The sequence below is a fragment of the Diabrotica undecimpunctata genome, chromosome 1 (assembly GCF_040954645.1).
Source record: "Diabrotica undecimpunctata isolate CICGRU chromosome 1, icDiaUnde3, whole genome shotgun sequence".
In the NCBI taxonomy this organism is placed as follows: domain Eukaryota; kingdom Metazoa; phylum Arthropoda; class Insecta; order Coleoptera; family Chrysomelidae; genus Diabrotica; species Diabrotica undecimpunctata.
In genome coordinates this window covers 164,620,230-164,632,749 of record NC_092803.1, presented here as the reverse complement: position 1 = coordinate 164,632,749, position 12,520 = coordinate 164,620,230, and the positions used below count along the sequence as shown (strand labels likewise).

The following is a 12,520-nucleotide window of genomic DNA, read 5'->3' as shown; positions in this document are numbered from 1 at the left end:
AGAAAACTCGCTTAAATACTGCCTGTTATTAAATAGCCACAAAACACCGACTTAGAACTTTTGAATCCATATTTTGACAATACTCTTCTAGTCTTCTACACTACCCAGTTTTCACTATTCAGTTCTAAACGTCACAACTTTGGCTCAGTTGATATTAGTGCAGGTACAGGTAAAATTCAGAATTGGCAATGAAAAAGGAAATAAAAAAATGGGCTCCTCAGGGTGGTTTTTAAACAAATAAATAATTCATCACTGCTTATTTAGAAGTAAAAATCTATTACATACTCAAGCCTCAATAAGAATTATTTCTGATATGACTTTGGGTCAATGTTTCCTATTAAGAAACTGTTGTTACGGTAGTTCCGTGAGATTTATTCCACATAAAAGAAATTCCATGACGAAAAAGAAGAATTATTTTCTAGAATATTTAAGGTGTCATAGAAAAATCATGAGCTGTCTAATGCACAAGGTGATTTGTAGTCTCGTGAAGTTTAGAATGTCAGTAAATGTATATACACTAGTGACCAAAATTCTGGAAACTTTACAAAAATTATCGTTTTTTTAGCAAGACTTGTCTCATGATCATGATTTATATAGTTTACCATTACAATTACATTTTTATTTTATTGTTTTATATTCCTGCATAATATTTTATGTATTTCTCACTCTTTTTTTATTAACATCATTATTTAGTAAAATATGGAAACAGATTCAAGCGAAACGCCAAAAATCCGAGATTTGTGAATGGCAACATTGGCAATACTGTATTGCGTCAGGGTTTTGCTAGTCAGTCAACAACCCAACTGGAAGCGGTTAGGTGGCCTTTAGTACAGTTTCGTGCGGCTTCCAGTGTTTATTAGTGACATCAGGTAGTTGTTACTAAGGTGATATTGTTGGTGGCGCCACAAAATCAGGTGTAATGAAAGTTTGCAAACGTAGAACGACAAAATCTGCAAAAATATCTGGCAGAAAACCCAAAGTCACTACGATGTGCGTAGAATATGCCGACTTTCTTTAGAAGATGGTCGCAGATCCGCAAAAGATATTAACGGTATTGTCAAATCAACTGGATTACAAATATCGGACCGCACTATCAGAAGAAAGTTGTGTGAAAATGGATTGCGAGCACGAATTCCTAGAAAGAAGCCGTTCCTGAACAAAAAACAGAGGCAAAAACGCATTGATTGGGTTTGGCACACAAAGGGTGGACAGAAGAACAATGGTGTAAAGTAATTTGGAGTGATGAAACCAAAATCTCGATCTTTGGGAGTGACGGAGTGAAGTTTGTTCGCCGCCGATCGGGAGAAGACCTTTTGCCCCGGTGTACTACGGTCACTATGAAGCATCGTGTGAGTGTCATGGTATGGGCTTGCATGACCACTAATGGAGTTGGACGTTTAGCAGTAATAGAGGGCAATATTAATGCAAAAAAAATATCAGGAAGAGATACTGCAAGCCAAACTGCTGCAGACTATCAGAGATTTGTTCGAAGGGGATGCCCAACAATGCATCTTCCAGCAGGATGGAGCGCCTTGTCATACGGCTAAGACTTTCATGGAATGGTTGAGAAACCATGATGTTACTGTTCTGCCTTGGCCTGAAAATAGTCCCGATCTAAATCCAATAGAAAATTTTATGGTCAAGGCTGAAAGTCTTAGTATCACGCCGAAACCCAAGCAACAAGAGAGAACTGATAGAAGCCATTATTCAAAACTGATTTAGAGTTATTACACCAGAAGATTTGGCTCGTCTCGTCAACTCCATGCCTCGCAGAATTGAATCTGTCCTATAAAACAAAGGTTATCCTACCAAATACTAATTTTGTTGATAATAATCATTGTACCATTTTTTCTAAATATATCTACTAATAGCTAACGGCTGTTGTTTTATTTATTTTTAAATTTTTAGAGGATTTTCCCCTTAAAATAGATGTTAAATATTGAGTAGAAGCATAAAACGATGTAATAAAATTATAGATAAACTTATAAATAACATAAGTCTTGTGAAAAAGAGGAATGCTGATAACAAAACTAAAATTTTTGAAAAGTTTCCAGAATTTTGGCCATTGGTGTAAACGTACGTTGTTGACGTTGACGTTGAAGTTTATAGTTGTCATTAAGTAATATTGTTGGTGTTACGAATATAATTAATTTCAAAAATGTAACAATATATTAAGATTATGCAGCCTCAAACAAAAAGTAGAAGAATATTTGTTAAAGTTTTCGATGCATTTACTATTTTTATTGGCAATAAGCCACAATTTAAGTTTAAAATAAGTCTCTTGACGTTTTAATTTTCACTTGGAAACCGTTTTTGAGAGCGACAATGGTAAGAAATTCTGATACCTGGAAAAGACGAAAGGCATTACTTTCTAGAGAACAATGCAAAGCCTATACATCCAGCACAGATGTAATTGTATGTACGCCACAATTCCTTCGATTTGGATCACCCTTTATTTTTGGAGTTTTTCGGGTACCCCATGAAATTTAATAAACTGAGTAGTAATTAATTTTAATTATAATATAATGTACTTCTGATAAACGTGTCCGAAGCTTGGACCATCTCCGAAGCTTACGTCTGAACGACGACGGATCCCTAGAAGAATATTTGATGGCATATATGAATATGATATCTGCAGGAAAAATACAATTATAAAATATATAACAAATACATAACAAATATATAACAAATGAGAAATCAAGAACGTTACGGCCTTCTCCAGCTGATTCTCCAAGGGAAAGTAAATGGTAAGAGCGGACCGGGAAGAAGACGCATTTCCTGGCTTCAAAATTTACGAAAGTGGTATAACACGACTACCACTGAACTGTTCCGCGCTGCAATAAATAAAGTAAAGATAGCCGTGATGATCGCCAACATCCGGAACGGATAGGCACTTTAAGAAGAAGAAGATAACAAATACAAACAAATATCAGATGAAAAGATGAGTAAGTCTCTAAAAAGGTCTCTTCAACAATATTTTCACATTTGGCTCAAGCCTTCTATAAGATATAGCATAAAGAATTCGATTCTAAACGCATAGGTATAAGTCCTTCCCATACAATACTCAGAAATATTGAAATTATATATGTATGCCATAAAGATATTTCAGGATTAAACTAGAGGATATTGTGCATCTCAAGGAAGTATATTGGAACCAGTGGTGTATCTCCTTTAGAAAATAGAATTAAACATGAATCTATACACTCGTATAATAATTACCACGACATTTTCTATGATAAGATAGCTAGATATCTGATGTATGATATCCAGGTCTTATTAAAAATTATCTTGTTTTATTTTAACTCTGCCGATAGGGGAAGGGGGGGGGGGGGGCAAAACAGGGTAGTGTGGCAAAACGGGGTACCCCTCTTATTTTCCAAACCACTAGTGCAATTGAGCTACATCTCCAGGAATTTCGTGTTCACGTGGTACGACATCACCTGATGCCGCCGTTCGCCGTTTGGCTGTACAGCGCGCCAAAGTCGATGAATTCGTTGAATAGTGAGGATTGATAGTGGTATTGCAATATTTACATATTTCGCTTACAAAAGTAAGTAGACTGGAACTATATTCACTCAATAGCTATTTATTTCATGTCATTGTCTAAGGTGTGAACTTATAATTTTGTTAGTATTATTACGTTTCAAGTGTTATTAAATTTATTATTGCACAAATAATCACAAATATGCAGCTGGGGCAAAACGGGGTAGGGCAAAAATGGGGTACTACCCCATTTTGCCCCATGAATTGATATGTTTGGTGTTTGATTATTCTAATTACATTTTATTTTTCTTCAGATAATAATGGTAAGAAATTATAAAAGAAAAACAGATCGACAACAAAGTTGGAGTGAACAACAGATGCACGAGGCAGTGCAACTAGTTATAGATGGTTTCATGGGATATAAGAAAGCGGCTGAGCAATTTATTATACCCCAAACAACATTAGACCGCTACGTTAAAAAAAAGCGAAACAATTCCGAATACAAAATTCAGAAAACGCTTGGACGTTATAAATGTATCTTTTCAATAGAACAAGAAGCAGAACTAGCAGTTTATTTGACCACCGTGGAAGCTCAACTATTTGGTCTGACCATGAATGAATTAAGAGAACTTGCTTTTGATTTAGCAGAACGCAACAATATTGTTCATCCGTTTAAAAATTCAAAAGCAGGTTTAGACTGGGTAAATGGATTCTTGAATAGGCATCCTAATCTTAGCTTACGAAAGCCAGAAGCTACCTCGTCAGCTAGAGCAATGGGGTTTAATAAAGTCGCAGTAAAACAATTTTTCGACCTTCTTTCAAATATTTTGGATACCCATCAGTTAACAGGGGATAGAATATATAACTGCGACGAAACGGGCTTAACAGTAAATCCTAAAGGTCATTCTAAAGTAATTTCCAAGAAAGGACGTCGTCAGGTCGGAATTTTAACTTCAGCTGAACGAGGTCAAATTGTTACCGCTAAAATTTGTTTCTCCGCTAGCGGGACATATGTTCCCCCAATGTTAATTTTTCCCAGAAAACGCATGCAGCAAGAATTCCAGACTGGACTTCCATCGGGTGCGTTTGCTGAGGTTCAGGAGACTGGGTGGAGGACCAAGGAACTGTTTGTTGTTTGGTTTCAAAGATTTATTTCTTTTACCGGAGCCAAAAAAGAGAAACCAATTCTGCTTGTTTTATACCTATTACCTCTACCTGTTATTTGGGGCCGCTTTTATACAGGCTGCAGCGATGAGCACAGCTATAAATGGTTTTCGAAAAACTGGAATCTGGCCATGTGACATGAATGTTTTTAAAGATGAAGATTTCTTACCTTCTGCAACGACAAACATTGTACTTTCTCTCAATGATACAAGGGAGATGCAAGTCCAGAGTACTACAGCGTTCAAAGATTCTGCCCAGTCACCTCCAGGCCAGCAACATCTAACTTCCATCCATCTAACTTCGTCCCAACCATCCATGATTGTACAAAATATTTTCAGTCCATCGACTTCGGCACAATCTTCCATTTACTCAACTTCTCAACCAGATCTGAATTGTAGTAGTTTTAAAGGTGCTAGTCCCCAAATCATTTTGCCAATTCCCAAAGTATCACAGACAAGTAAAAGGACTACCAGAAAACGTGGAAAAACTGTGATTTTGACATCATCGCCATATAAGGACGAGTTGCGGAATGCTGAAAATCAAAGGCAAGGAAAAGCAGACCAAACCGTAAAAAGAAATCTGCTTAAAAATAAAAAAGGCACTGTTAAACCAGCCAAACAACAAAAAACATCATCTACTATTCAGAAAAAAATGCCAATTCCTACTCCTGCTTCATCTGATAGTGAAGAAGAGGCTGCAGAAGATGAGTGTCTATACTGCCATGACTTCTCTGAAGAAGGGTGGATTCGTTGCCGATCATGCTCCAAATGGGCACATAATTCGTGTGCAGGAGTTGATGAAGATGACGATGATGCTACACACTTATGCGCTCTATGCGAAAATAATTAAAGATACATATGTATTTTATTGTTCAATACTTATGAATACAAAAATAAAGATATTTTTTACCTTCTGACTTTAGCTTTTAGGAGGTACCCTGTTCTGCCCCATAGGTGGGGCAAAATGGGGCAAATGACACATGCGTCAAAATATTAGTATACGTCAGAAACGTCAAAACTACTATGTCACGCAATATTATTTTTTTACTTATTATTTCATAGAGATTACGCTTACAGCTTGAAACAAATAATTTTTAATACCGTGTATGAAATATGTAAGTTTAAATCTTACGTACCCCATTTTGCCCACCTTTCCCCTATATCATTTTTTAGAGTGACTCCTGATAAGCCCAGTACGTTTCTTAATTTTTTGAATTCTTGATAATAAAATTAAAAGAATATAAGTGATTTAATTGGTTTTGAAGCTTATAAGTTATGTTGTTTGTATGACTCACAAAATCAGTACATTAGACTGATTGATAAATATTCCCACATGATATTCCGGTTTTTCATTTACTGTGATTTAAGGATTTCTCTGAAACGTTGTGAATTAATTTTTTAAATTAATATTTAGTTTAACAACAATTTTATCATCTACGTAAACCCCATAAATTATCTCCTATTGGGAAAATATTTGAACAAAATTTATACGTTTGAAGTTTTTTGAGACGTTTACTTTTCGATAAAAAAATGGTAAACTGTATAAATTATTGTTAAAGAACATGTCGAAGTATTTATTTTCTAATTTTCTAAATATTTTCACCATCATTAAAAACTTCTTCTTAAGATGTCTTACAACTACACATTTTAATGACTAACAAGGGTATTTTTGTTATATTTGATGCCGCTCTAAATAGTCCATTGGTAGATAGTCAAAACCAATTTCTAAGGTTAGAGAGCCATGAAATTCTCTGTCTGCCCGGACCACTTCTGCCTTGTACTTTTTTGCAGTCTAAAAACGGCAGTAGGCCATAGCGCTGTTGACTTATTATTATGTGACCCAGATGTTCTAACTTGCGCTTTTTGTCACATATAAGGTTAGTAGGTATATTTCACAAAAATGTTCAATTGATGGGAAACTGTTTTGACATAATTCAAGAGGAAATCCAGCGACACAAAAAGTGCATTGCGATATGTATGAGTTAACATTGGAAATGTAAAGTATACTAGAATTAGAAGAACTACAATTTTACAAACTTTGGGCTGGTCTCCGCTTTTTGTAGAAGTGAATGAGAGCATACAGGAGTAGCTAATGGTCATTTTTGAGTGTTCTTCTGGGGAATTAATTTTGAGTAATAAGAAAGTATTAATTTTGTATGTATATCATCGTTTAAAATCTTCTATACGGCAATTTATGGATACTTTTGGAGTGTTGTTTTTATATATTTTTACCGAAAATTGTCTTGTTTTTATTGCAAGTGATTTTAACATAAATTTGAGTGTTGAAAACAACAATAAAACACATTTTCTTTCAATGCTAAACACTTTTAATATATTTGGGCTCCGTTTTAAGATCATCTTTAACCTCGTCTTTCTTGGTTCGTTATACAGTTCTTCTAGTTCCTGTTTGTTCATCGCACCCAGCTTTCCACCGTGTTTTTGCTTCCATAAATATCTCTGAGCATTTTCCTTTCCCAACTTTCCAAATCTGTTTAAGAAGGGTTATCCTGAACGCCTGGAACATTATCGTCCTATAAGTCTGCTTCCTTCTTTCTCTAAATTATTTGAATCATCGATGTATGCGATTCTTCTGACCATTTTCTATTCTTAAAATGTATTAAGTCATATACAGAATGGCTATTTAAAGAGAAAGTCAATGGATATTTATAATATATATTGAATTTTATGGACAAGGTTGTTGCCAGTTATGAAAATAAACATCTTTCTCTGGGAATCTTTTAGATTTACGAAATGCTTTTGATAGTTTGGACCACTCAGTCAACATTCATCTTGTAAAATTGTCCGATGACACGAATATCTTAGGATCTTCCTTGAACAACATTCTGGATATTGTAAACGAAACTGTGGTGGACGCTCAGTTGTGAATATGAATAGACTGAAAGTAAATCAGGACAAAACAAATTACATGATTTTTAAAACTAACATGAACAACGATCTACACATCGTGCTACCAGCAACTGGTTTCTCAAATAGCTCTGAAATATTAATAGTAAAAACCGATAATTAACAAGTTAAAATTATTACTAAAGTGATTATAGTGATTGTTTAAGTGCAGGAAATCATACGTGAGTAAAGAAAACTTTGATTTTGTTTGATTGCATGATAATAAACTGAATAAATTATTGTCCTAACTAACCTAACAAATTGGTTAGAATGAAAAGAGCAATTATTAAAATCTGGTTGTTCGTCAACCTTTAAATAAAACAGATCCATACTTAGCCGAATTGATGAAACCGAAAAATCGAAAACGACCAAAATGAATACTAATAACGGCAAAGCATTGATTCACTCACCAATAACTTTTCCTAGCAAAGAGCAGGCAATTATCTTTTCTGCAATAGAGGGCCTCAAATTACAAGATTATTTATTAGAACTCGGACCACTTGTATATCCAAAAAACATACTTTTTCCATCCAGAATTTCAAACAACCGTATTTGTGCATACTTATCAAATAAATTAGCTGTAGACAAATTTTTAAAAGAACATAATTCTTTTTCTAAATCATAAATTAGCTTATCAGTATATTGATAATTGTGGTCAACTAATTGACTAGTAGATAAAAAATGAATACATTACCTGCTTTTAACGGGCCAGGAATTAATTACAACCAGCAAATGTTATCAACAAATAATGGACTTATAAGATATACAGGATGTCCCACCTTGCAACACATATACACCATAACACCAGCAACCTCAGAATATTGAAGCTCAACCACTTCCCACACAGTATGTAATAAATAATAACCAACACCACCATAGAAGATGATCAACTAGCGATGAAGAATTCTTAGGATTTGATGAGAGCGAGCAAAATAAAGAAAATCCTTGGCAAGTAGTCAAAAAAACCTTGAAAAGAAGAAAAGTAGATATTACCAATAGACCATCAGAGACAGTAACAAATAACAAATATAGTTCTCTAACACTCCCAGACCAAGAGGAAGAAGAATCCACTAAAACTAACGAAAACGCAAATAAAACATCAAAACCACCTCCAATATACGTCTACGGAGTAATTAAATACAATGAAATGATAAAACAAATAGATCTAATAGAAGAAAACATACAATACATCACAAAATCCTTAGCAGACAACACGGTAAAGATAAGTTACGATACACCAGACACATATAGGAAAATAATAAAATACATAAGGGACAAAAATGTAGTACACCATACTTATCAACCTAAAGAAGAGCGTGCCTATAGAATAGTCATCAAACACCTACACCCTACGACGGACATCGATGAAATAAAAACTGAATTAGCAAAAAATGGACATAAGGTTAGAAACGCGATGAATTGCATAAGTAGAACAACGAAACAACCTTTAAATATATTCTTCGTCGACTTAGAACCAGCAGAAAACAACAAAGACATTTACAAACTGACAAATCTTTAAAATAGAGCTACACAAGTGGAACCTCCAAAAATAACAAAAGGGATCACCCAATGCATGAGATGTCAGCAACATGGCCACTCAAGATCATACTGCAACAGACCATTTGGGTGCGTCAAATGTGGTGGAGAACACAATACGTCAGCCTGCAAAAAAAGTAAAGATACCCCTTCTAGGTGTGCTTTATGTGATGGTGCACATCCAGCCAATTACAAAGGATGCCAATTCTATCATAACTTACTCAAGCCAAACAATGCCAACAATCGTATGAATATTCAACAAAACACTAACAATACAACAACTAGACCTACAATGCGTACAACAACATCAGTGCCTCTAACCCATTACCCAAAACAATCGCAAGACAGCTATGCTAATGCAATAAGAAATGGTACTGAACAACAGTAAAGATAGCCGTGATGATCGCCAACATCCGGAACGGATAGGCACTTTAAGAAGAAGAAGACTGAACAACAATCAAACATTAATGACATGATGAACAAATTCTTAGAGGAATTCAAAAACATGTTCCAATAATTACTACAACAAAACAGCATGGTCCTAAACATGCTGACAACGCTTATATCTAAAATTCAATAGCTTCATTAAAATAGCAGAGTGGAATGCCAATGGACTTCCAAAGCACAAAAATGAGGTTGAGTTATTTCTACTACACAACGAAATTGACATTCTGTTAATAAGTGAAAGCCATTTCACAAGTCAAACTTACTTTAAGATATCTCCTCCTAACACAACCTATTCCTCAAACCACCCAGACAATACAGCCCACGCTGGATCAGCTATTCTGATAAAAAATACTATTAAACACGGAGAACTACCAAATTATACTGAAAATTGCTTGTAAGCTACAGTTATCAAACTCAGTATGAGGTCTTACGAACTAACAGTCGCAGCAGTCTACTGCCCACCCCGATACAACTTAAAGAAAGAAGACTTCAAAAACTTCTTCGAAACTCTAGGACATAAATTTATTGCAGGGGGAGACTTCAACAGCAAACATATAATATTTGGATCTCGTCTCACAACAACTAAAGGCAGAGAACTAGTAAGCTTAATACATGAAAACAACTACCACCCTTTGTCAACAGGCTCTCCTACATACTGGCCAACGGATCCAAACAAAACACCTGATCTGCTGGATCTATTTATCACTCAGGGCATCTCTCCTGGTTACATGGAGGTCATGCCGAACTATGATCTCTCATCTGATCACTCCCCAATTATAGCAACCATCAGTAGCTTTATAGTCTACAAAACGGCCACACCAAGGCTACATACTGGAAGAACTAAATGGGAAAAATACCGCAGCAAATTAGAAGATATTAGTCTACAAGTAAGCCTCAAAACAACAAGAGAGATAGACGAAACATTAACGGCTTTAAACAACACTCTTATAGAGGCTCTACAAAATGCTACACCTGCAAACAATACAGGTAGCAAAACCCAATACATCCCAGCTGAAATTAAAAAGTTGGTAGCTCAAAAAAGGAAAGCTAAGACCAAATGGCACCAAACCCATGCCCCAGCAGACAAGACTACATTAAACAGGCTAAGCAATCAACTAAAATCCAAACTTAAAGAGGCACAAGAACTGTCATTTACAAACTACATAACAAATCTAAACCGGTACGATAACTCAATATGGAAACCGATCAAGAACTCCAAAAAACCTAAGACTCCAGTACCTCCAATTAGAAACGAACAGGGACCAACACTACAGTGGGCCAGAAGTGATGAAGAAAAACAACGCTATTTGCTGAGCACCTAGCTCAAGTATTTACTCCCAACAATGACGCTCCAGATATTGAAATTGAAAGGGACATAAATAACATTCCAGAGAACATACCAGTAATCAGACCACTAACCAAAAATGAAGTTCAACAAGAAATCCACTATTTAAACATTAGAAAAGCTCCTGGGCTGGACAAAATAACACCTAAGATGATGAAGGAACTACCAGATAAAGGAATCATACTGATTACTATCATCTTCAATGGTATTCTACGATTAAACTACTGGCCAAAGCTCTTTAAAACCGCTGAAATAATACTAATACCAAGAGCAGGAAAAAATCCAAACAAGGTTTCATCATATAGGCCAATAAGCCTACTACCAGTCGTATCCAAAATACTTGAAAGGTTACTGTTACAAAAAATTAACTCAAATCCCAATACGGAGGAATGGATACCCAACCACCAATTTGGCTTAAAAAAAAACACTTGAGAATACAGCAGGTTCATAGAATAGTACACACCATAAATTCTGCAATAGAAATCAAACACTACTGCTCAGCTGCTTTTCTAGATGTTAGTTAAGCCTTTGATAAGGTTTGGCACACAGGCCTGATTTTCAAAATCAAGTAATTTTTACCCATCACGTACCTGAAACTGTTAAAATCCTATCTAAGTGGGAGAGAATTCCGAACAAGAGTGAATGAAAATAATTCCAATAATTTTTCTATAAAATCTGGTGTTCCACAGGGCAGCGTTCTTGGACGAATATTATATGTGCTATACACAGCAGATCTACCCTCCACTAATGAAACCATCACCGGCACATTTGCAGATGATGCTGTCATCCTTGCAGCCGACGAAAATAAATTATAGTATCAAACATTCTACAGGTACAACTGAATGAAATCGAGACATGGTCTTATAAGTGAAGAATTAAAATGAATGAAACAAAATCAGTCCAAGTGACTTTTACCTTGAGAAGAGACCCGTGTCCCCCAGTTTCACTTAGCAATATCCAACTTTCCCAATCTTCTAGCACTAAATACCTAGGAATACATCTTGACTCAAAACTCAGCTGGAAGGAATATATTCTTAAGAAGCGGAAACAAATTGACCTAAGAATGAAAGATCTAAACTGGTTAGTAAGCAGGAAATCGAAACTGAGCCTTGAAAACAAAATCCTTGTATACAAAACCATCACAAAACCTATCTGGACGTATGGAATCCAACTTTGGGGATGTGCGAGCAAGTCAAACACAGCCATAATTCAAAGATGCCAATCAAAAATACTCAGAACGATAGCTGATGCACCTTGGTATGTGTTAAACCTAATACTTCATGAAGACCTAAGAATCCCATTCGTACAGGATATAATCACTAAATACAGCACGAAGCACCATGAAGCACTGGAATCACATAGTAATCCCTTACTCCAACCTCTGCTAGAACACCAAGCCAATAGGTGACTTAAAGTGGTCTTGTCACTGGAGAAGACCTCATCACGCCAACAGGAGCCCCTTGCTCCGCAGCCAGCAAATTAGCTTATAGAACTTTATTTGTGTTTTGATTGCTAAAGATTGTGTCATAATAATAAAAAAATTGTTTCCTAAAATATACTGACACATAAAATTTTACTGGTTGCTATCTGTATCATTTTATGGCGATGGAAAATTAGGTGTTTGCTTGCATTAAAGAAAAAC

General features: G+C 35.5%; 1 protein-coding gene across 1 annotated transcript; it reads left to right on the top strand.

Moving 5' to 3' along the window:
• Nucleotides 1-3,860: 3,860 nt before the first annotated feature.
• LOC140436216 (uncharacterized) lies at nt 3,861-4,784 on the top strand. Its single transcript, XM_072524917.1, has one exon. It carries the CDS (start codon nt 3,861-3,863, stop codon nt 4,782-4,784), a length of 924 nt encoding a protein of 307 aa, XP_072381018.1.
• The last annotated feature ends 7,736 nt before the right edge of the window (nt 4,785-12,520 follow it).

Coding starts and splice junctions, on each gene's coding strand:
- LOC140436216 (XM_072524917.1), top strand. CDS start 3,861: ATGCACGAGGCAGTGCAACTAGTTATAGATGGTTTCATGGGATATAAG.